We start from the raw sequence: 24,503 nt of genomic DNA, 5'->3' as shown, positions 1-24,503 counted from the left end.
AAAACATTGAAACTGAAACATCAATATTTTCATAATTTCTTTGGCAAATATATATAACAAAGGTGATTGGTTATTTTTTTAAAGAAATTGTTTAAACTGTGTACAATTTTAGTTAGATTACCAGAAAATGTCCGGAAAATTTCGCCTGTCCTGTGTTGGTTTGAGGAGAAATGATCGAGTGCACGTGGGTAGGAGACTTTGAATAAAGGGCGGTGCTTGCGAAATGACAACAGAAGTCGATGCGACTACAAATCAAAGTATCTGAAATGTATTGTAAATTTATTGTAAATTTATAAATTCAGTTATTGATTACTTGAATATTAATTACTTGAATATCAATAACTGAATGTTTTTGAGAGGTCGATTTCACACTAGAGTGGATAAGCGTGCATATGACACATGCATTTGTTTTTGTCTGAATTCGATCGAGACTTGAGAATATACAAAACGAAATACCATCTAAATAAATCGTTCATTTGAGGTTTACTCTTCTAAACCGTTTTATTTTTCACCTGTTTATCTTTTGAAATAGTTGAGTGAAAGTGACCTTTGGAATTTCGTCAGCAAGTGACCACAGAGGGCATTCCAAACAAGTGGTAGAGGTGCGCAGTCACTCCACCCTCTTCAAATAGCCCTACAACCGTGGCAAATAATCTGCCCATCAGCATCACTCATTGGATAATTGCCCTGGACGACTTTGAATCATGATTCTCTGATTGGCTCGAGGTTCTTTCTCAAATCCGCCCGTGCTGTGACGTAAAGCCCGCGGTTTACAAACTTTCTTAGTAGCAAGAAATAAACAAATCAGATTTCATTATCTTTCTGTGATACAATTGTTTAAATTATTTTTTAACCAACTAATGTCACTCTACTCGTTACAGTGTCGGTTGTATTGCTTATCTTATAGGAGTCGTCGGTTTTTCCTCGGATTCTCTTCCTTAGCAACCAATCCAGAAGCCAGCAAGATAAGTCAACACAGAAGTAACGTTAGCGAGCTAACGATTATCAGTACTGTAGCTAGGTAGTTTAGCTATCTAAAATTGTTAACAAATTATTTCAGGTTACGAATATAAAGGTGAGTGTTGACCAGCAAATGTTCACCCGTTTTATGAGATGTGAAGCGAATGCCTGTAAACTAGCTACGGCGTTAACAATTCTAGTCGACAATGGTGGGGTGGAAATAGCTCTGGTCCAGACATGATATCATTTGACTGGTTTCACTAATTTCTAGTTACAAATGTTGCTAGAATGTTCAGGAACATTTATCAATATGCACCCGTGTAATTTCACGGAAATCCGAAACAGCAGTCAAAATTGCTTTGAACACTTATTTGTTTCTACAGACAGTTGTTGAAACCAGTCACTAGAACATAACAATATTGGACCAAAGCTACTGTGTTGGCACAAGCGTTTATTGTACCAGATAGACATTATTTTAAGACTGAATGAAGTGAATCCTTTCCATAGACCAAAACTGACAATGTCGCTGTGGGCTGAGTCTTGTTGGAAAGAATATAAAGGAACCCCTAATACTAAAGGGAGAACAGTTTGCGTTGCCCAGGATGACTCCTTGGATCTCTTGGATGATGAAGACTCATTTGACTTGAACAGGTCTTACCCGTGTGCCCGACGGCACAAGAACGGCCTGCAAAAGAAGGGCCTGGGACTAGGCCACTGGCGTTTTACTGGATCCATGACAGGTGAGTGGGGGTTGTGTGCACATTTTCCTCCTATCCATCTGTGCTGTTTATGGGGCATGTAAACTGGTTCCAAGCCAGGGTTGCCAGGTTTGTGTATAATTTGCAGATAAAATGACCCAGCAAAACCCATCCGTAAAGGCAAGACCCTACAGTCTTCCTAAAAGTCTGCCACGCAATCACTGAGCAACAGTCCTGCTTTACTTTCAGTGGTGAGCATTCACCCTTTGTTAAATAAATACACATACTTAAGCCATGTTGGCCTCAGTTCAATTTAGAAGTATCATAGAAAGCAACCTGTGGCCTATATATGCCTAACAAATAAAAATGCAAAATAAAAAGTATTGGTGTTGTGCACAAAAGTATTTACATTCCTGTTAGTGACCATTTTAGCCAAGTTAATCGGTCCATCTGCCAGGTGTGTTTACCCTGAAGGGATGTGACCTATTGAGGCATTTCTTTATTCCCAGTTGTAGGAACTCTATAGATCATAGCGTATTTGCTAAATTTAAACAACTTATTTCCTTATAAATTTAACTCAATAAAGGTTCTACAGGGCTATAGTTAACGGCTAAAATTGCGAAAGCTGAGTCTCCTGTCATTTGGAGTGTAACCTGGGCCAGCTCTGAAATGGGTGGGGACTGGCTTGTGCTGTGTATGGCAACATAATGCAGTGGGCACAATGTTATCCTGCAAATCTGCTCTGTATCACTGTCATTACAAACCCCTGTACCTCATCACAGCTTCCTGTCTTTTCAGCTGACTCTCAGGACGCCCGTAGCTCTGTAGCTATGAGAGACATTCAGATCTCTAGCCTGCATGGCTCAGGATCTCCCGGTCGTTCAGACAGCTTGCCAATGTACCCCTCCACGGTGTCAGAATCAGACAGAAGCCCGCTCAGCCAGCTGATCTGTGGAGCCTCAAGTCTCTCAGGACATCCTGCTGTCCACAACCCCAACAAGGCAGTCCTTACTGTGGACTGCAAGAGCACAAAGGTAGTGGGTGCTGGCCATTGCGCTACACAGCAAATGTTCCCACTCAAGGCAAATATCTTTGAAATCAGATATCCGGTTGTTTGCAGTTCGATTTAATATTTTGTCTATTGTAGAAGGAGGTTTTGTTAAAGTGTCGGGACTGAGATTTGCCTGCTTTTTGTTTGCCCTCTTGTTTTCTGAAGATATTGGCTGCCAATAAGAAGGCATGCACACTGTTTGAGCGTACCTGCAGTGATCTGATTGGTCGAAATCTGTCCTCCTTACTGAAGAAGACTAGTCAGGTCCTGGATGAAGCTTTAAGTGAGGCATATCTTCAAACTGATGGAAATGTGGCTGTGGTGTCTGGAAAAGTGGTGAGAATATTTAACCAAAAAAGGGCTTAGTCATTTGTGTATAATTGTTTTTAAAATGTTTACTTCTGCGCAGCCCTCAGTGTTATTTGTCAAATTAGTAATTGTTCAGGACTAAGTCGTCATTTTGTTTAAAATCGAAAGTCATACATTCTTAGACCAGTTAATTGTGTTTGAAGTACCCTGTCTTACTCCCGGTTTATAGATGGATGTGCTGAGTCAGTCTGAGGCTGAGGTCCCAGTGTCCATCTGGGCCCAGAGGCAGTCACAGGAAGGACAGAATTGCCTGGTCACAATTGAGCGGGTGGAGCGACTCTCGGCCCAGGTTTCCTTCTCTCAAGATGTAAGTCAATCACACTTTTGCACATTAAAAACATTCAAACCAACCGCAATTTGTGGGTGCTGTACCCTTGTTTGTGGAGACCACATCACTGTAAACTACACTATTCTTGAAATGGCTCCTACCTCTTACAGTCAAGATCAGATTTCTCCACTATCAAATTGCTGTTTCTTCCAGGGGAGCATCTTGAGCTGTGACCGGGCCTTTGCCCACCTGCAAGGTTACCGGCAGTCTGAGGAGCTGACGGGGAGGTCTATCAGAGAGCTCCTCCCCTCTCTACAGATCCCCCTCCACAGCCGTGCTCTCCCTAAGGTCAGCCCTCACATGAGTTAAACGCAAACACACACCTCTTCCTGTATATGGCACTCCTCTTGACCCGAATCTGAGATAACCCCTCCCCTTCCTCAGATGCTCAGAGTCCAGAAGGTGTCCAGTCAAAGCCTGGGGGGGCCCTCCTTCCCCCTGTGTGTTAGACTCCAGGGGGCCGTGGTGTGTGGGAAACCCCCGCCACAGAAGGGTGGACGCCGGTCAGGTTTCCCTGGAGGAATGGACAACCAGCAAGGTCTCCTCCCATCCCCCGTGTGCAGTTCACCACAGTCCCCACAACCGGAACACTCAGAGGAGTCCCAAGGAAATGAACTGTCTGTCTCTGGTAGGGTGCTGTGTTTTTCTTATTGTCAGTTATTTTTCTAAGGCATTTCTACTGCGCAATTATGCTTCATAATTCCTTAAGATAAAGGTTCCATCTGGCTTATTTCCTCATCTTTATGTGCCTCTCTGCCATTCGTCAGAAGTCGTAGAGGACAGTCTTCTCTCGCCAGGTTCAGGGCTGGTGTATTCTGGGACGGTGTGGGTGTTCGCCCCTCTCAGTTGTCTCTTGACCCTCCACCCTGATGGCTCCATCCACAGCATCCCCAACCAGCTGGCCCTGACCCTTCTGGGCTATGGTAATGCTGAGCTACAGGGAAAGGTATGGCTATGACAACGGTGTCATTTACGTTATGGGCCTTCATTTTAATAATTGGAACCCATGATGCTTGTGATACTCTATGACAATGTGATGGGTTACATTTGTGAGACGCATTTCCTTTTTTTTCCATAAATACTGTAGTTTAATTGCACAAAATGGAAGGATCCCCTTAAAAATGTGGAATATGTTTTCTAGATAAGTGGTGGAAAAAGTCGGTGACTCAACCCTTTAACTGGAAAAAATCTATAACCCCTCCACACACACACACACACACACACACACACACACACACACACACACACACAACCCTCAACTGGTCATATCTATAACCCCTCCACACACACACACACAACTGGACAATTCTTGCAGCTTACATTTTATTTATTTATTTTTTCAAAAAAAATCCAACGATCTACTCAGTTAGTTTTCTGCCCTACACACACACAACCCTCAACTGGTCAAGTCTATAACCCTTCCACACACACACACACACACACACACAACCCTCAACTGGTCAAATCTATAACCCCTCCACACACACACACAACTGGACAATTCTTGTAGCTTACATTTTATTTTTTTTTCAGAAGAAATCCAACAATCTCCTCACAGTTTGTTTTCTGCCCTACAGGATGTGACTTTCCTGATGCCTGCTTTCTATGAGTGGTTCTGTGACTTTGAAACTGGAACCTGTCCCCTCGACCGTCGCCCTGAGGGGGCTTGCTTTCTACACACGGGCTCCTCGCATCCATCCACCACCAGCAACGCTGGTGACTCGCCCCTGTAGTTCACTTCCCCTTTCTCTTCCACATGGGGGAGCTTGTTCCCACCTGGTGCCAAGACGCCTGATTCAGCTAATTTACTATTGATGAAGAAAGTCTGTGGCCGAGTTAGTGATGGTGTGGAGACCAAGGCGGTGTGGTGCAAACAATGGTGACCGGCACAAGGCCAATGAACCTCTTGGTTCAGCTCCAATATTGGCATTGTTTCAGCTAATACTGAACATCTTGGTTTGGCACACTTCTGGCAACTTAAGTTTAAAAAAAAAAAAAATCCTGGTTTTCCAGAAATCCTAGTTGTGACTTAGGGGTTTCATGCTTACCCCCACCTGATTCCTGTTGTCCTCCATCTGGGATTTTGGCTAAACCAGGGATATGTTCAGTTGAATGCAATGTTTCTGCCATTTGTTTTACATTGTTATCCAGTTGGCCCTTTCCCCTTCATGAAAACAAACGCTTATCTGATGGTGACCAGATAAGTGTTTTTGTCATGTTCAGTATCTTTGCTTCTTGCATGTCAAGTAGTAACTGTCTTGTTGTTCTCCATCTCACTCCTTCCAGACCCCTGTAGATGCTCTAGTCCTGGTGCCCCGGCAGCTAGCGTGGCCCCCCATCCCAGACACTCTCTCCCAATGGCCTGCAAACCTAAAGATGCGAAAGGTTAGCCCTCATCACTAACCTCCATTTTTCATGTAACCCGTGATCATTCCTGACATGAATTCTGAGCACCAGTTAATAAATGTGTTTCCAGACCCCAGCGGTCTGCCGGCTGGTGACATGGCACTGGTCCAGCGGTCCGGCCTGGGGAGAGGCAGGATCTACACTGGGACCGGTTCCAGGCTGGAGCAGCCAGGCTACCCCCCCTCCACCCTGAGCCCTCCTGGGGTGTCATCCACCCATACTCATATCAGGTGACTCCCTTATGGAAGGGTTGGGTCTGTTCTGGTATGACCGCATGGTGAGGGAATGCACCCAGTCATATTCATGCTGGTTGTCATGTCTGCCTTCCCTAGCAAATGCTATTGATTGTCTTTCCACATATAAATCAAATACTAAAGGGGTGGGTTGGTTTGCTAATACATTCGTTCCGGTTCAAAATGAAGATCAATGGTAGGGCAACACAATGATTCGAGTTGTCGGAAATGCCTTGTTGACATGGGCAATATCCACATCACAGGAAATGGTTAATGAGACGTGGGAAAAAGGTGAATAAGAAGGGCACTACTCGAGCCGATGGGCGCGCATCATTCATCCTTTATTGACGTAATATTGGTTTCTTGGCTATTGCATTGTTTGGTTCAGATACTTCAGTGTCAGTTTTGAGTTCACACTGCACCTGCTAGAAACATTTCTGCTTTAAGCAGGTCAGTGGCACAGAGATATTCTCCCTCATTCCCAACAGCATGTTTATTAAGCCTGCTTTAGAGAGGACGTACCTTGAAAGCGGTAGTACGTTTTGCATCTTTAAATAACTTAACTTCAACTTTTTATTCAGTAAGCGCATTATGTACGTGATTTATACAATATCGTTTTAGAAGAGAAGTTATCAATGCTGCTTACATCTGTGTTTAATTCCTAATCGTTGTTGCGAGGTTTGAACTGCGCTTGACTGTCCCGGAGTTTCCGTAGGCCTGACTCGGTCTCTCTGCACAGGGCTGAGGATGCTACAGAGCTGGTGGAGGACGCATCATCGCTGTCTTTGTGTCCCAGCCAGGGTGACCGTCTAGACACCACCCGTGTCCTGCTACAGACCTTCGCCCTGGTGGAGGGGGGCGAGACACTTTGTCTGTCACCTAATAATCCTCCAAGATGTCAGCTCCTCAACGGGGAGGGACAAGGTATGAGTTTGGCAAAGTTTGGCAAATTCACTTCACGTCTACTTCTGAGAAAGGGCTTATGTGGTATGGAATTTTTTTCTTCGGTTGCTCCCCAAGGCACTCCAACGCTAGACGAGCGGAGCCCTGGCCGACCCTGCCGCCCCACCCCGCGCCATGCCAAAGACCCAGGGCACCAGGGTGACCTGTCGGCCCTGCACAACTCCAGCTTTGAGATGATCTCCCTGGGCAGCCGCTCGTCGTCTGGGTTCTGTGAGAAGTGTCATGGGGGGTCCAGTCCGGAGGTCAACTCGCTGTCAACTGAGGTTGTGGATTCTGTCAGCTGTTACCTGGAACTGGGATCTAATGGGGAACTGGTGACCCGGGCCATGGCTGACCTGGACCTCAGTGGAAGCGTAGAGCTGTCTGATGATGCGGGTGAGGATGTATCCCGCACCTCTGTTGATACTGCTGAGCTCCTGCGCACCCCCTCTCCATGTATAGTAGAGTCCGAACCGGATGAGGGACCCATCTACGTGGAGGTCCGGACCGATCCATTGAAAGACGCTGACGGGGAGGAAGAGCAGGACCAATGGGCTGTGTTTTCTGCTCTCCAAAATGGCCACAGCCAGGACTCCACGCAGATGACCGGGGGAACGCAGTTGCCTTCAGACCCCACTCATACCACCTCCACCCCTAAGAAGCAGCAGGGGGACGGCTGCTCTCCGCCCTCCTCGGCCTCGCGTCAGATCTCAGAGGGGTGCTATGAGGGGACCATGTACCACAGGGATGGGGCAAGAATCGGTTGGTACCTGTTTTGGTCCTTGACCTGACCCCTTCGTCAGCGACTCCTTAAGGTGCAGTGTTCAGTGCCTGGTTTGATGGTGTTGGTCTTGTCTCCTTCCAGAGGTGCAGTGTGAGATCCGTCGGGCTGATGTCCTCGGGGGGCGGTGTGTGTTCTGTGTGTGGTTGAGCAGGCCTGGTCAGCAGGAGGCCATGCATTCTAATGGAGCTTCCCCACAGGACACGTCCGCACTCAGTCTGGGGGAGGTCAGTATACTGGGGGGTGGGGGGGTCGTCTTTGTCCCGTGTGTTGATTCGGCCATGTGATGAGCACATGTATTCACATTCCTCTTCATACCAATGAGACATGTACCGTTTTGACTCAGGCTATCATGGAGGCCAGCCGCGGCGGTGCCGGCGAAGCGCTGCTCTCCACCATGGACCTGGAGCATTCCCATGCGTGCGAGGGCCAGTTCTCAGAGGAGTACCGGCCGCTGCATGCCGTGGGCAAAGGAGCCTTCGGCTTTGTCTGGCAGGCCTGCCGGATCTCTAACGGACAGAAGGTGAGACTGACCTCCCGCTGCCCTTCTGCTGGTGAAGATGAAGACGAGCACTACTGACACATGGTCACGTCAGTCCACAGTCTGGTGTATTCAGTACATCTGAGGTTAACAAGGCAATGTGCTTCATTGTGTGAGCTACCCAAGATCACTGTGTCCGATCTAGAGGTATAATATTTGATCCAAACGGCTGCCAAGCCTCCTGGTTCCGGACCCGTTGTTTCCATTTGAGAAACGAAAGACAAATGAAGGGGTCTGTGCGGGTGTGTGTTTTGTGAGTGCAGGTGGTGGTGAAGTTCATCAGGAAAGGCCGGATCGTGAGTGACTGCTGGGTGGACGACCCCGTGCTGGGACGAGTCAGCCAGGAGATCGCTATCCTCACCCGCCTGCAACACCACAACATCGTCAAGGTACTCTTCAGCAGGAGGGGGATCACAGATGTTCACCTCTTTTTTTTACCTTCTGTTTTCTCCTCTCTTTTTGTGGTTTTTCTATGTGCTGGCTGTGACATCTATGTTGAAATGCATGACAGTCTTTCCCCTGGGAAGTCCTTCCCCTTGTTTTATTAATGCTCTTTGGCTCTATCTAATCTCATTGTACATCTGTGTTTTCTAGGTGCTGGAAGTGTTTGAGAATGAGGGTTACTTCCAGATGGTGATGGAGAAGCATGGAGAGGGGCTGGACCTCTTCGAGTTCATAGACAAACAGCCCCAGTTGGATGAGCCTCTGGCCAGCTATATCTTCAGACAGGTACAGGGCAGGAGAAGATTGACATTTATTTTTGTTGTCTGTTTGACTATCTGAGAAAGGATGGGTGCTTTGTCTCTTCACCTTTGTGTATGACGTGGGCACAAACAGAAATAATGCTGGGTGTTCTACACTGTCCTTGTTCTCCAGCTTGTGGCAGCGGTGGCGTATCTAAGGAACAAAGGGATTCTCCACAGGGACATCAAAGATGAGAATATTATCATCAACACTGAGTTCCACATCAAACTCATAGACTTTGGCTCTGCCACGTTGCTGACCGCAGACAAGCTCTTCTACACCTTCTGTGGAACACTAGAGTACTGCTCTCCAGAGGTTCTGCAGGGCAACCCGTGAGTATGCATGCGTGCGCGCACAGTTCTCGTATCTGAGGGGGATGGAAAACATGACACAGTTCCAAAGATTTGGATTTGGAAACATCATTTAATGTAGTGTTGGAGTAGTACATCCAGTGCCTTGCAAAACTGTTCAGGCCTCTGACCAATGTTCGCATATTACTGAATTACAAATGATGCATTCAAAATTTTCACATTTTATACACTGATTCAGAATGTTATGTTATTAAAAGTTATTACTATAATGTTGCAATTATTTATTTTTTAATAACAAGGACTTATTTAGCCTTCGGCAGTGAGCCATTATAGTTCATACATGTCACGTAGGGATAAAAGACCCAAGGATCATTGGTCAGGGTGTCAATCTGAATGAAAATGAAGACTAAAAGAATTCTACTGAAGTTACTCTGATACAAATGCATAGATTAGAAAATAGGGTACAAAATAATATCCAGGTGTAATGGTGCACCAATCAACCATATCAAGAGCTCTGCGTTACACTGGATGGTGGCAAGAAAGAAGCCAATAGAAGAAAGAAGCTCTATTTGCTTCAGTCTTGTGATACAGTCCAGCCCCTGCCACGTCCCAAAAGTCCCACACACAAGGTCAAAGCGATATTGGAGCCCCAAAATCATATTTTCCCCCAGCACTGTATTTGAAAAAATGAAAGCACAATGTTGTTTAGTTCCCTCTTTGGTATGTAAGTGTTTGTGTTTTTGTGCTGTGTGTTATGTAGTTACAAGGGCCCGGAGTTGGAGATGTGGTCTCTTGGGGTGCTCCTCTACACATTGCTGTTCAGTGAGAACCCCTTCTGTGAATTGGCAGAGACCATGCAGGCCGAACTCAAGCCCCCATTCTCTGTCTCCCCAGGTAGAGCCGCTGTCATGAATTCCATATGGTCTCACCGCACCACAGTGTTAAGCTTAATCTTGCCATTTCAGGTCATACATTTTTTGGGGGGTAAATCATGCATTGTATCCTGTCACTGTTTTTGACTAATTTCAGTTTTTCAGTCAAAACCCTCCTACTGAACAATCCTGTTGTGTCTTAACCCCTGACCTTTCACCTGTGCTCTTCTAGATCTGCACGCTGTGCTTTTAGGGCTGCTGCAGTGTGACCCCCAGCACAGGATGACCCTGGAGCAGCTCCTGATGCAGCCCTGGATTCGACAGCCCATTTGTCTGGCCGATTACAGCTGGGAGGAGGTGTTCCCCGACAGCAAGAGCCAGGGTCAGTGGATAGGCTCTTGAAGTATTTTGTTGTCGTTTCATTCTTATCACCATCGCAGCTGCTAGACAGGAAACCACTTCTGTATTAGACAACATCCATTTTAGGCCCCAGACATTCACCAATAGTAACTTCTTGTCTTCACAGCTCCCCCAGACTACCATAACTCTGAGTTCCTAGGCCAGGGACTGTACCCAGATGCTGGTGATGATGCATCGCTTCCTTCTGATGATGATGATGATGATGAGGATGAGAAGAGGGCCATGGATGCCCTGAAAATTGAGCTTATGAAGTACCTTGCTGATGAATGAAGTCTAATGTTCCACGTTGCATCTACATAGTCTGACACTTCCTCTCATATTCCCTTTATAAACGCCACCCTGATCTGAAAACTATCCCGATGGAACCTACCTTAGACTATTGAGATGCACCCCCAGATCTCGTCCATGTAGATACACCACTAACAAAATTCTGGGGCAGCATCTACAATGTTTTGGATTAGGAGTTCTTGTCTAGGATCTGTTCATGTTGTCATTATGATCTTAAAGACAATACTGTTTGTAGATCGGCACTGAGAGGCTTGGTGAATATATGCCTTGGACTGACTGAAGAAATGTTAAATACCAAGTCTGCCTTTACTACCTAAAAACAATTTTACTATGGATTTGAGGGCGGGGTTGTGATGTAGAATACAACATATTTATTGACTTTGAGTGCAACCAAAGAAAGAGAACAAATTTAATAGTGGGTGGGCTATTATTAGCTATAGTCTATAAGAACTGTGTAGTATAACATGGAAATATCAGGGGGGAAATGTTGCTGACAAAGCCTGCTTATTTATTATAAGCTGAATAATAAGGTTCACAAAATAATTATTTATCCACAGAAATTAAAATTCAGTAATAAGCAGTAGTCTAAATACAATCACTTTGCTTTAAGCTGTTATCCGATATATTAAAGCAGACACCTTAATCAGGTATAGTAGTGTCAATACCTTATTTAATGTATTTAGTGAAAAGTTGTAAATATGTATTTTAATTTTTTATTAAATTGATCAATATATTATTGAATAAATGCTTTTATCACAGTTTGAATTATTTTCTTGCCCGTTTTAAATATATGTCAATTTGTAACTGCTTCATTCAATACAAAAGAATCATGTTTTGCTCTTTGAGTTGTTTGTGTGGAGCCGGAACCAACATTCTATATATTTTTTTTTCTGAACGAACGACACAAGTCTAGAGGAACTATTTTGCTGACGGACGAACATGAGCGTTGTTCCCGGGCGACAGGTAAACTTCGGTTTTTAATATTTCTAGAAATATGACATTTGGAAATAAATATACAATATATTATGGGTGTCTAAACATTTTCCTCATAATACCTATCTGTGTAATTTGAATCAGTATTGATGGCAGGCGCAAGGCTTAATACTAGCTAGCATGCTTGATAGATCAACTAACCTATCTACCGGTATGTTGTATTTTGACATTCAGGTAAATGCCTGACATGAAAGTCAGTCGTGGTGTGTTATGTCGCCTAATTGAGTATGCAATGCACATGTATTTGATTCAAAGTGAACTGCTAGTGGATGTGCCGATCTTGTAAAGGTTACGTATATATCTGGAATTTATTTTGACAAAGTATTGTTTTAGTGACCATTACGTAAAACGTTTTTGATTGTACTTCAACAATCTGGTGCCGTTCCTAACGTTGCTTTTTCTCAATATTTTAATTCGAAAAACATATAGTCCATATTGTGTTATAAATGCAGTCTAACGTAGGAGGATTTGTAGTTTGTTGGCTGGAGGTACTGTGTATGTATGGATCTAAAACCGCAAGTGCTTGATTTTAGTATGAAAAATGTTGTCCAGTTTGAAAGATAATGAAGATTTCTAAAAAACATTGCCTGCAGGTTCTTCAATGGACTCTGAGAAATGCAACCTGCCCTGTCCTGAGTATAAGAACCATCCTTGGAAGACACAAACCAGTTTTCTCAATATGCAGGCTCTACTGTTCCACCCACAACCAGGCTAGCACCCCTCATCAACCCACCACCCTGTCACAGCAACAACTGCAGCCTGGGAGGGAACTGTCCCTGCAAGCTCTCCTCGACATGGGCTTCACAGACACCCAGGCAGATCAAATGCTTGAGCAAGCAACCCAGGGTAGAGCAGGGCAGAGTGAACATGCCACTTCTACTCTTATGGTTCTGTTTGTTCTGGGCTTCAAGCCATCTAATGTGCTGAAGGTGTTGGAAAAGTGTCCAGAGTTATTCTGTGTGAAGGGCACTCATCTTGAGCAACGTATGGACAACCTGAGGAGACTGGGTCTGCTTGAAGGTGAGTCGGGGCCTTCTTGAATTTACATTCTGTAACTTTTTAGTCATTTAGCCAATGCTGTTGTCCAGAAGGATGCTCAGTATGTGCGTCCATTTTAAGAGTGCTATGTGAAACACGGCTTAGTATGTAGTGCAATCTAATCAATTAATTAGGTGTCGCAAAAGTAAATCCCGGAAAGAACGTACCAAATAACATAAACAAGTTAACCTAAAGAAAATACTGTATTACACTGTGTTTCCTCAGGTTATGCAGGTCGATGGGGTTCTCAATGTTGCTGTTACCACTTGAAATGTTTTGATTGGCCATTGATGTCCAACATCAAGGGCCAGTCTACCGTATTCACAAAACTATTGGATGTGTGTGTACATATGGATAGTTTGTAGTACAATCTCCCCTGTGTCTATCACTCGTTCCAGGCGGTCTCCAGCGGGTGGTGATTCACTATCCTCAGATCCTGACCCTTCCTTTAAAACGGGTGAACACAGTGGCCCGGTTCCTCAAGGAGAAGTGTGCTTTTACTGTCCAGCAGGTCACCGACATCTTGAGGGACTGTCCTGCTGTGGTGCAGTATGACCTGGGTCAGCTGGAGTACAAGTTCCAGGTCAGAGGTCACCCACTGGAAGTTGGAATTATGTTTCGTTTTTAAATTGAATTGGTAGGGCATTTTGGCTACTGTGTCTTTTCAGGTCAGGAACAGTTATAATAGGGAGAATATACACATAAAATGAGACTTCACTGCATTTCCACAGGAAAGAGAGAGATGTACACATACCTTATTATGTTAATTGTGTCAGTTACCATGCACATCGAATACCTTAAACGCTAAGAAATTGTCACCAGACTTATCTGTAATCCCTACAAAGATCAACATCCAAACATGGAAACGTTATGTACACTTCATAAACTAGCAAGCCACATTACACATTTTGCTGACAACTAATCCCCAAACATATGCTATCCAGATTTCAGCTGTTGGATAGGATTAAATACATGTAAATATAATAAATGTGAAGTCACATTTATTATATTGGTCTATGTTTTACCAAATGTCTTTAATACCTGTTATATTTATTCCTCTTGGCAGTATGCCTATTTCCGCCTGGGGGTCAGGCAGTCGGAGATTGTGAAGTCCAAGCTGTTCCGTGTCCCTCTGGATGAAGTACGCGGCCGTCACTGCTTCCTGGAACGGAGGGGTCTCTACCAGACCCCAGACAAGAAGGGCCAGACCCTCATTGTCAACCCCAAACTAAATGACTTCCTTGCTGTCCCAGAAGAAACCTACGTAACCAACGTCGCCATGGCAACACAGGAGGAGTTTGAGGTGTTCAAGAAGCTGATGGCAAGGGAATGGCTAGAGTACGATGATTGTCAGGAAAGGGACATGGTAGCTGACAGTGATGATGCGGAAGATGACGATGACAGCGAGGATGAGGACAATTTGAAAAATCCGTACAGGAAAAGAAGAAAGCGATGATGGTAAAGACTGAGTGTGACATCTGATATCTGAAAAATAATCGACATTCAAAATGATCTAGCCTGAAATCACAATACAAAAGAGGTTGATCGCTTACATTTTGACTGTTATATGAACATTGAGTACCACTGTGTGTCATCAATGACTGTCCATTCATTGAATAAACGGACAATTGTAAAAACACTGACATGTGTGTTTGAGAACATATCACTTTGGCATAGCAACTCATTCTTAAAAATACACCTGACTGCCCAATGCTCATACACTTTATTTACTTTTCCAGTTTTCTCCGAGCCGCCAGGTATCCACGGCAATGCTAGGGTAAAGTGAAGTGGACACGCTGAGACCAATATTGACTTGTGTTCCCTTCAGGATTGACCTGGCCCTGAGCAACATATGGCCGCTTAGCCTTTAGTGTCTATCGGTCTCATGCGGATATGAGACCACGATGTCAAGTCCATGAGGGCTAGTAGATAAGAACACTTTGATCTGTGGTGGTTTACATCTGCACTGTTGGTTGACTTACAGCTGGAGGGGAGGGGTAGAGGGCTTTTTCACTAATAGGTCTTTCTATAAACTAGTACCAGTGAGTGTTTCTTCCAGTGGACAGCTGTTTGGTTGGGTCAAGTCATTCATAATGATTTGCCTTTTTTTTTTTTTTTCTTAATGTGAATATATTAAAGAAGCATTCTGGGATTTTGGGCCGCTGGTAGAAAAAAAAGGCCCTGTCAATCCAGAATAGGTCCCCAAAATGTGTGTATTACACTCACCTAAAGGATTATTAGGAACACCATACTAATACTGTTTGACCCCCTTTCGCCTTCAGAACTGCCTTAATTCTACGTGGCATTGATTCAACAAGGTGCTGAAAGCATTCTTTAGAAATGTTGGCCCATATTGATAGTTGGCCCAATCTTGCAGTTGATGGAGATTTGTGGGAAGCACATCCAGGTCACGAAGCTCCCGTTCCACCACATCCCAAGGATGCTCTATTGGGATGAGATCTGGTGACTATGGGGGCCATTTCAGTACAGTGAACTCATTGTCATGTTCAAGAAACCAATTTGAAATGGTTCGAGCTTTGTGACATGGTGCATTATACTGCTGGAAGTAGCCATCAGAGGATGGGTACATGATGGTCATAAAGGGATGGACATGGTCAGAAACAATGCTCAGGTAGGCCATGGCATTTAAACGATGCCCAATTGGCACTAAGGGGGCTAAAGTGTGCCAAGAAAACATCCCCCACACCATTACACCACCACCACCAGCCTGCACAGTGGTAACAAGGCATGATGGATCCATGTTCTCATTCTATTTACACCAACTGTCCAATTTTGGTGAGCTCGTGCAAATTGTAGCCTCTTTTTCCTATTTGTAGTGGTGATGAGTGGTACCCGGTGGGGTCTTCTGCTGTTGTAGCCCATCCGCCTCAAGGTTGTGTGTGTTGTGGCTTCACAAATGCTTTGCTGCATACCTCGGTTGTAACGAGTGGTTATTTCAGTCAAAGTTGCTCTTCTATCTGCTTGAATCAGTCGGCCCATTCTCCTCTGACCTCTAGCATCAACAAGACATTTTCGCCCACAGGACTGCCGCATACTGGATGTTTTTCCCTTTTCACACCATTCTTTGTAAACCCTAGAAATGGTTGTGCGTGAAAATCCCAGTAACTGAGCAGATTGTGAAATACTCAGACCGACCCGTCTGGCACCAACAACCATGCCACGCTCAAAATTGCTTAAATCACCTTTCTTTCCCATTCTGACATTCAGTTTGGAGTTCAGGAGATTGTCTTGACCAGGACCACACCCCTAAATGCATTAAAGCAACTGCCATGTGATTGGTTGATTAGATAATTGCATTAATGAGAAATAGAACAGGTGTTCCTAATAATCCTTTAGGTGAGTGTATGTCATGTATATGCCGATGTGTGCTCCATGGCAACAAAAGCGCTCATTTTCATATATGGGATTTAATGGCTGACTGAGGTATCGTGGTGTTCTACATGTAGATTAGGCTCTTAGAAACAACATATTACGTCCATCCCAAAATGGGTGGTCAAAAAAGAAAATAGTTTTTTGCAAAAGTCCCAGAGTGTACTGTATCTTTAAGATGTTAAATGGGGCCATGGATACAATTCATATAATTAATAGCTGTGTTTCAAAATAAGTCTCCAGGCTTTATTGAGTTCAACCTGTGGTCTGAATTGAACGTTCAAAAGTTCAAACCTGAGACTGTCAAAGATCTTGAAATGTAATACATGGAGGCGTGGTCCACGATCCCTCCAAAAGTTTGTGCCAATCCTATCAGGCTTTATAGGAAGAGGCTCAGTGCTGCTTTCATCACCAGCCTTCACAAAATATGGGTGCCACACATTTTTGAACCTATGTATTTCAGAAAAATATAATACTCCTTTTTGTCAAGTTTTGTGATTGAGAAATATAGTGTTGATATATAAGTATACGGCTCCCCACTTATGTTTGAGGACAAAATATATTTTGCATTAACTTTTTCTGCATTTCATGAAGGGTGCCAATACTTCTTGAGTTGATTGTATGTAATATTACTATTTCCACATCAAAAGGGCTAAAGCCATGTTTTCAGTAAACACCTTTCACACCGAGTTGTTTTTGCACAGTCTGTGTATTATGATCAAATGGGTATCATAAGCAGCACTTAAGTGTGGTGGTTGGTTGATCAATTGATCAGTTGTGGGGGTCACTGCCACTGTCTTATCATGGTAATGGTTGTGAAACGCTTGCTTCCTCTGATGCATTTCCTTTTTTCAACACATCCTCTCGTACCTCCTAAAACACCATTGGATGAGGCCAGACACCCCTCTTGCAAATTCTTATCCAAGTTGTTTTGTTAAGGGAGGAGGGAAAGAGGACATGAGGAACCAAAGACTTCTCCCCAAAGTACGCTGAGGGGAGGGATTGACGTTTCCTCCCATTGGACTGCCATGCGCTTTCAGAGAACGGCACAAGGTGGAACAAACAAGAACATAGGAAACAAATGGACCTGATTACTAGACATAACAACAACAAAAAATGCAGGGCCCTTGATTTATGTAGACGCTTTGTGGTTGCAAGTTGGTGTTAATCCATCATTGTGTCAATCTAGACTTGTTTCTGTAACAGTGAATATGCAAGAACATTGTATTTAAGTGTTCTGTATACTCTGTCATGTTGACCCTGATGTTATACATCGGCCCCTCTTTTTATAGAAATAACATGCCGCTCTATGGGTGAATTTAATTTAACTCAATTGCTTTCATATATGCTACAGGACAGGGGAAAGCGATATACTGACAATTGTGAATACTGACTTACATTAATCATGTTTCTCACCTGTGATTGGGACTGAGTAAAGCTGGAGGGGAGGAGACATAACTCTGGAATGAAACTCAGCCTCGTCTCTGTGAAACTGCTAAGTGGCTACGTCTTTTTACATCCCCTGTGTTATCCTGGGAGTCAACAGAACGCGCATCAGAGCTGATAAGGACTGTGGTGTTAGTCAGTCCCTCAACGGATCATTGATTCATCGAATCGTTAAGACTACTGCATCGTTGATTTATCAAAACAGTAAGACTACTGGGTCGTTGATTTATCGAATTGTTCAGACTACAGGATCGTTGATTTATCGAAGCATTAAGATAACTGGATCGTTGATTTATTGAATCATTAAGATTCCTGGATCATTCATTTATTGAAGCGTTATGGATGAATGTCAGTCATTGCTGTGAGAATTAGGTAAGAAAACCCCCTTCAACTTTTGTTTGTTTTTGACGGAAAATTATGAATGGAAAGTTGCCTTTGACTTATAAATGCATTGTGTGTGTGTGTGTGTGTGTAGTGCCACATTGCATTTAATTGTAGTATACCGGCCTAATTCAACTAACTGCCAAACTTTATTGCTGTTATAAACCATTTACCAATGCAATTATAACAGTAATTTTCATTGTCATAACCCTGTTGGACAGTTTCATATACCAAACCTGTTACACTATCATTATTCCTAAATAATCAATAGAATGTTGTGAAATCTCTTTGGATTTGAAGCCGAACAACATAGTGAGCAAGATTCATGGGTTAGCTGGCTTTCTTTTTATAGAAAGATACAGTTAAAAGTAAGTAGACCCCCTGGAAAGTTTTCTTTTTTAAATTTTTTATTACATATTTGGCTGATTGAATGGTCAGGATGGAGGGATGAATAAACAGAGCAAAATGCAGAGAGGTCCTGGATGAAAACCCTATCCAGAGGGCACAGGATCTCAGACTGGGGTGAAGATTCTCTTCATCGTGTCAAAGACCCAAAGCACAAAGCACAAAGACAACGATGGAGTGGCTTTGGGACAAGGGGGTGAATACTTCTTAGCACTACTGTACATTAAGAACCTAGGGCCGTGCTTACTTTTTTAACACTATGATATTGCATTTCTGTAGATTTTTGGTGAATACATGATTGCAAAGTATAATCAGTGTTATTTTTTTCATTGGGTTACTTTTATCCGTCAGTATTGTTGAAGTATAGAATACATATGTTCAAATATGTAAAACAAATAAGACAAAACAGTCTACAACACTGTGTGTTTTATCAAAGTTTCTGTAGCTGATTAACTCTTATTAAAACTTTTTTTATTCTTCAACTAGCCTAAATTTTGTTTTAGTTAACCAACCTTGTGAATCCATGTAAACAACAAAAACTGTTTACTCAGAGACCAAGGTCCATAGATATGACTTTGATAATAATACACCGTAGTTGGAACTGATGCAGGAAAAATCATGTTAATTTGAATATCTTTGCATAATGCAAAGTAAAATAACCAAGCATTTAAATTACCTTCTTGTGGAACCAGAGAAAGGAACAGGGATAAAAGATTACTTTTCATTGAAATAATAATACTGCACTGTAGCCATCTGCTATGTTGTAGATTTTTCTTCTTTGCTGAACTCTCCAACCTTAGTCTCTTGTTAAATTAAAGATCATATAATGCAGATAAGAGTCAGTGATAAGATAACAACCTTCAGATGATTACCGCTGTTTTGTTTTATCAGTCAGTTAATTAAGGAACACAGAGTGACCAAGAGGGTCGTCATATGGTTCAAATGAGTAACGTCTTTCCTAGTAACTCAAACAGACTGTGAGATTAACATAATTTAAAATAGTGTTTTCAGTGATTTACCATAGAAATTAAGTCTCATCTATTCAGACACACTGCACCTGTTAACTGAATTATTAAACATGTGTCTACAGGGAAGCACAAGAGAAAGCGAGGACTGCGTTCCCCTGATATACCCGGCCCAAGGAGGTATGATTTATTCGCCTAAAGAAGCACTTTGCTACATGGTGCACTAATGAATACAACCCAGGACCTAACCACAGAGTTCCAGACGGTTCGGTCGGACAGCATGACATCCAAGGCCAACGTCTCGGACCAGTGGTACGACGCTCTGCAGCGCTGGCACCTGGAGCTCTTCCTGATCCCCACCTGTCTCCTCACCCTGGCTACCCTGCTGGCCAACCCCGTCCTCCTGGCATGCATCCTCCTGTCCCACTCCCTACGCCAGGAGACCCGTTACCTGCTCTTAGCCAACACCCTGGCCGCGGACGTGCTCTTCGTCTCCCTCAACCTGGTGAGCGTGGTGTGCAACGCCCTGGAAGTGGCCGTGCTGAGGGTCCTCTGTGAGCTGGTTACGGCCGGGACCGTGGCGGCGTACTGCTGCGCCGTTCTGACGGTCACCCTGAAGGTGGTGGACACCTACGTGGCGGTGCGCTGGCCGCTCCGCTACCACGACCTCCTCCCCCCGGCCCGTACCCGGAAGATCCTGGCGGCCGTGTGGCTGCTGGCGGCCATGTACCCCCTCTCCCTGGTCATTGTGATGGAGGCGATGGAGGGCGCCACACCGGATAAGTCCAACGTCTGTCTCGTGCTCATCTCCGTCGGCAACATGGGCGGGGAGATGACGGTGGGCCTTCACATGTATCTGACAGTCGGGGCATTCGTCTGCACTGCGCTCATCCTCTTCTGCTACTTCCGTCTCTACTGGGTCACCAAGACCCAGGGCATCTGGCAGAACCGCTACTCCCGGGCCCGGGTCACCCTCCTGGCGCACGGGGTGCTGCTCCTTCTGTACTTCGGCCCGGGCTTGGTCTTCACCGTGGAGCTGGTTCTGTATCAGCACAGGACGGTGAGCCAGGACGTGCGTGTGTGGATCAACACAGTGAACATGTGTGTCATGGTGCTTCTCCCCAGGGCCTGTGCTCCCTACCTGTACGGTCTGTGGTACCGGGACATCTCCCAGACTCTGCTGGCGATGCTGCGCAGACACCGCAGGCTGAGTCAGGTCACCGTGGCCTAAAGAGGCTGAGACACAGCCACAACACACTCTGACATACCCACAACGCACTCTGACACACTCACAACACACTCTGACACACCCACAACACACTCTATAGCAGAGGCTGTCAAACCTCTCCCCGCGGAACCCCAGACGTCCCAGGTCCTAGCTCGGCTGTAAAAGTCGTCGCAAAAATTTTTTGTTTTTAGTCAGCTCGAGAGTTTAATTGGTACTATTACCAAACTTTTACTGTTGTAGTCTTAGCTAAAATGTCTTGGCTGAAGACACTTTGAAGCTTCTTTTAGGGGAGTCTGGGTTTGGTTGTTACAGGGGTTGTTTTTATTGGTGTTTATTGGTCAGAATCCAGGGAGTCTGGTGTTATAAATTCAAGGTAGAAATGTGTCTACAGCCACGTGGTCAATCCAGGTGAATATCTCAAAATATTGAGGGGAGAGCAATTTCTTCATTTTCATGAATACAAATAAATATTAATATTCTTTTTATTTATTTAATATGTAGTTGTATGATGAGAGTATCCAAATAACCTGTTTTAAAAGAGGAAAGGTGGAGCTTTGTTTTAAGCCAATTTGTGAGTGTACAGAACAATCCAAGAAGTATACCATAATTCAGTACAGAAGAGTTGAATTCAGCAGAGGACAAGAGAGGGTCAGTACATCTATGACTGGTTCAGATTTAGTTCGGCGTAGACCTGCTTCTCAAACTGAGTCATGCGACTGACTGAGAGGCAGCTACATTTAGGGCTTAGACTACACACATCATTATGGGGTTTCAGTTGAGAGTTCAGCACCAAAACCACCAACATCCAATCGATTTCATGGACGACCTTTATGTGTCTCCCTTTAGAATTCCCTCCACAGCACGCACACGCACTCCTGTTTGAAAAATAATTCCTTGTTTGAAGAAACTGTTTTGTTAGCACAAATGTATACAGCTTTTTACTTTATCAAAGAGTTTCACTTTCCTCTAAATATCTGTTGATGACCGTTTGATTAGAAATACTGTTCAATCAAAGGCATTCATTTTTCTAAGAACATTTAATAAGGTTCAATGTAATTATGCTGATATAAATTAATGGCCAGCACTGTGATTAACCCCATACAGTGTGTAAACCAACATTTCTATGACATTTGATGGCTTAAAATGCCACAAGGGAATCAGGTATGAGGATCGATGGGGTCCCATTTCAACCCAAGACTTTGGGCTTCCTCTTAATAAAGATTATGGAAAGAAGTTGTGATACTGTTGTTGAGAAATACTCTAATTAGTCAAAGTATGACAACCTCCCCTGGTCTCCCAGAACCCTCCCTGATCACTCTGCCAATGCATTTATTTTTCAACATGTCTGACATATTTTAGGTTTGTGCCTGTTTTGGAATGTACTCATGTCTCTCAAAGGAATTAAAACATTCTTCCCAGTTTCTGCAACCTCTTATTTTCACATTACATATTCAGCTTTAAACTTGGAGACTTTATTAAAAGGGCTTGTGTTTCTTTGTTTTTTGTTGGGTGTACAGAAGTAGAGAAAGTAACTTGTTATGGTTGTTTTCCAATATACTTTTTCTTGTGTCTCGTGTCATGAACTGAACTGTGAGCATGTTTAAGACCCATTTTAGGGGGGTTGAATCAATTGTAAGTGACCTAAAAGTACCTGTAACACGTGTAATGTCAACAAACCACCTAGGCACCTAACACTTAGCCCTGCTTTATGACAGCAGTATCATCAAGTAGAGCAGCAGTTCTATCCATTTGCCTCGAAAAACGTGTTTGCTTTAAACCAGTCGTCCACGGAGACCAATAACCGACGAATGCCCGCCTGTTAATCGAAGACTTCACTCTCCACTGACATCCCTCTCTGAAAGGGGCGTAGACAAGAAAAAGCCCCATCTCCTTTCACTCGGCGCTGACACAGTCCGCTGGGCATGGTGGGCAGAGACGACGGAGTCACTGCGCGTTAGCTCCATATAGATGGCCACTGAAGTGGACCAAGTGGTTTGGTCTCTCCTGTGTGCCTTCGGGTCCTGGTACAACAGCTCTGGCCAGGCGGAGAGACATAGCAGGATCTCCTCCGAGACACACAGCAACACCTCATACAATGACACCTTCCAGAGAAAGGTGGCGCTGTTCACCCATGAATGGCATGTCTTCCTCCCTCAGCACCACTCCAGGGCGTTTCTGATTGGCCCCATCCTGGGGTTCCTGGCTGTTTCTCTGGTGATTCCTGGGATACTCGCCCAGGTCTTTATTAGGTAAGTCACCCCAGCTCCCTAAATGAACCCTTATCCACCAGGCAGACCTGATGGATAAGCCAGGTGTGGTGGTGTGTAGCGCTGATGAAGAGCTAGTTGTGATGATGTAAGCCACTCCCTCCAGCTTATGAGAAGAATGACGAAGGCATTATTTTATGGTTTGCGTCTATGAAATGTGTTCAGCTCTTCAGAAGAGTGACAGTGAGGTTCATTTGGTATTAGCAGAATGAAACATTATCGTCGTCGTCGTAACCTTCCTCGTCCTCCTAGCCCCCGGATGCGCCAGGAGAGCCGTTACCTGCTCCTGGCCAACGCACTGCTAAGCGACCTTCTGTTCGTCTCACTCTTTATGGCGAGCACCTGTCTGAACGTGGCGGGCGTTTTGATGTCAGAGTGGTCGTGCGCTGTGCTCCTCTTCCTCCTGGGGTCGCTGTACAGCGTGGGAATCCTCAGCACCAACGCCATGGTGCTGGACACCTCGCTGGCCGTGCTGGCCCCACTACGCTACTACGCCCTGTGGCCCGTCTGCAGGTAAGGGAATCGCGGGCCAGCGCCGGGAGGCGCCCGTCCTCGTCACGGCACTTTGTTACGACGTTTAGAGAAGCCAACCCTCTCTGTGGTAACGCTCCATTCCACCTCTCCTCTCTGTAGGACCCAGAGGGCCATCGCCGGCATCTGGGCTGCGTCGCTGTTTCTGCCCGCAGCGTTCGTGGGGGTGTTTCTGTGGTACCACTCCACCGAGCCCTGCTCCATGCACATCTGCTCCCTGCCCCTCCTCATGGTCCTCACCGTCAGCCAGTCCACTCCCATGCAGGTGGCTCCCGGCCCGGTCCGTCACGTTATATGGAACGTCAGACAAAATGGATCCTGACTTGGTGTTTTCTGTCTTCAGGTGTCCATGCTCCTGACGGTGACTGGCGTCCTCCTCATCCTGCTCCTGGTGTTCTGCGGCTATGTGGTCCTGTGCTGTCGAACCAGCATGTCCGGCGTGTGGAAAGGGGAGCACTTCTCCCGGGCTAAGGGCACCTTCCTGATCCACTACCTCCACCTGTTCCTGTCCTTCCTCCCCATGATGGTGGTGCTAATCAAGCTACTGCTCTACTGCCACCTGGACGCCATGGACCTGCGTGCCGACCTGTGGGTGTCTATGGTGGTTTGTAACATCCTCCTGGTGCTCCCCAAAGCCTTGGCCCCCTACATGTACGGCCTCAGGTACAGGGACCTGCGTGGGGCTCTCTTGTCCTTCTATGGGCTGAGGCGTCCCACTGCTACCTGCCCTGCCATGTGATGTTTGGCTGAAGGGGCTATGGGAGCACAGCGGATTGTAAAGCTGTCAATACAACATCTCCTCTGGACTAATGAGAACGACGTGCATTAACCAAGCTGCCTGCTCAGCCTCTTCTTAATGTTGACCTCCAACAGAGCAGATGAGTAACATTTGTCACTGGATGGAACAGAACCACA

The 24,503-nt window shown here is 44.9% G+C and overlaps 4 protein-coding genes across 6 annotated transcripts; all 4 read left to right on the top strand.

Moving 5' to 3' along the window:
- Window positions 1-715: 715 nt before the first annotated feature.
- On the top strand, window positions 716-11,629 carry pask (PAS domain containing serine/threonine kinase). 3 transcript variants are annotated; one of them, XM_010894593.3, is made up of 21 exons: window positions 716-1,075; window positions 1,468-1,700; window positions 2,457-2,692; window positions 2,875-3,045; window positions 3,248-3,385; window positions 3,560-3,694; window positions 3,791-4,034; window positions 4,177-4,352; window positions 4,984-5,122; window positions 5,693-5,791; window positions 5,883-6,042; window positions 6,785-6,969; window positions 7,066-7,749; window positions 7,853-7,995; window positions 8,115-8,291; window positions 8,573-8,698; window positions 8,904-9,038; window positions 9,186-9,385; window positions 10,125-10,258; window positions 10,469-10,618; window positions 10,763-11,629. In XM_010894593.3, exons 2-21 carry the CDS (start codon window positions 1,481-1,483, stop codon window positions 10,924-10,926), a joined length of 3,816 nt encoding a protein of 1,271 aa, XP_010892895.2. In that variant the 5' UTR covers window positions 716-1,075; window positions 1,468-1,480; the 3' UTR covers window positions 10,927-11,629. The 3 variants fall into 3 exon arrangements, with proteins under 3 accessions (XP_010892895.2, XP_010892894.2, XP_019897545.2); XM_010894592.3 differs by having other exon boundaries at window positions 4,174-4,352; XM_020041986.2 differs by having other exon boundaries at window positions 717-1,075; window positions 1,612-1,700; window positions 4,174-4,352.
- A 203-nt stretch (window positions 11,630-11,832) lies between these two features.
- mterf4 (mitochondrial transcription termination factor 4) lies at window positions 11,833-14,614 on the top strand. Its single transcript, XM_010894595.3, has 4 exons — window positions 11,833-11,907; window positions 12,531-12,957; window positions 13,374-13,558; window positions 14,042-14,614. The coding sequence occupies exons 1-4, from the start codon at window positions 11,884-11,886 to the stop codon at window positions 14,429-14,431; spliced, it is 1,026 nt and encodes a 341-aa protein (XP_010892897.1). The 5' UTR covers window positions 11,833-11,883; the 3' UTR covers window positions 14,432-14,614.
- A 3,290-nt stretch (window positions 14,615-17,904) lies between these two features.
- Window positions 17,905-22,211, top strand: LOC109615080 (probable G-protein coupled receptor 148). Its single transcript, XM_020043495.3, has 2 exons — window positions 17,905-18,183; window positions 19,688-22,211. The coding sequence occupies exon 2, from the start codon at window positions 19,789-19,791 to the stop codon at window positions 20,791-20,793; it is 1,005 nt and encodes a 334-aa protein (XP_019899054.1). The 5' UTR covers window positions 17,905-18,183; window positions 19,688-19,788; the 3' UTR covers window positions 20,794-22,211.
- Window positions 22,212-22,758: 547 nt separating this feature from the next.
- On the top strand, window positions 22,759-24,327 carry LOC105024584 (probable G-protein coupled receptor 148). The gene is made up of 4 exons (XM_020042911.1): window positions 22,759-23,039; window positions 23,310-23,570; window positions 23,691-23,853; window positions 23,932-24,327. The coding sequence occupies exons 1-4, from the start codon at window positions 22,759-22,761 to the stop codon at window positions 24,325-24,327; spliced, it is 1,101 nt and encodes a 366-aa protein (XP_019898470.1).
- Window positions 24,328-24,503: the final 176 nt, after the last annotated feature.

This window comes from Esox lucius, chromosome 3, assembly GCF_011004845.1.
Source record: "Esox lucius isolate fEsoLuc1 chromosome 3, fEsoLuc1.pri, whole genome shotgun sequence".
Lineage (NCBI taxonomy): Eukaryota > Metazoa > Chordata > Actinopteri > Esociformes > Esocidae > Esox > Esox lucius.
This window is presented reverse-complemented; position numbering and strand designations above follow the sequence as displayed.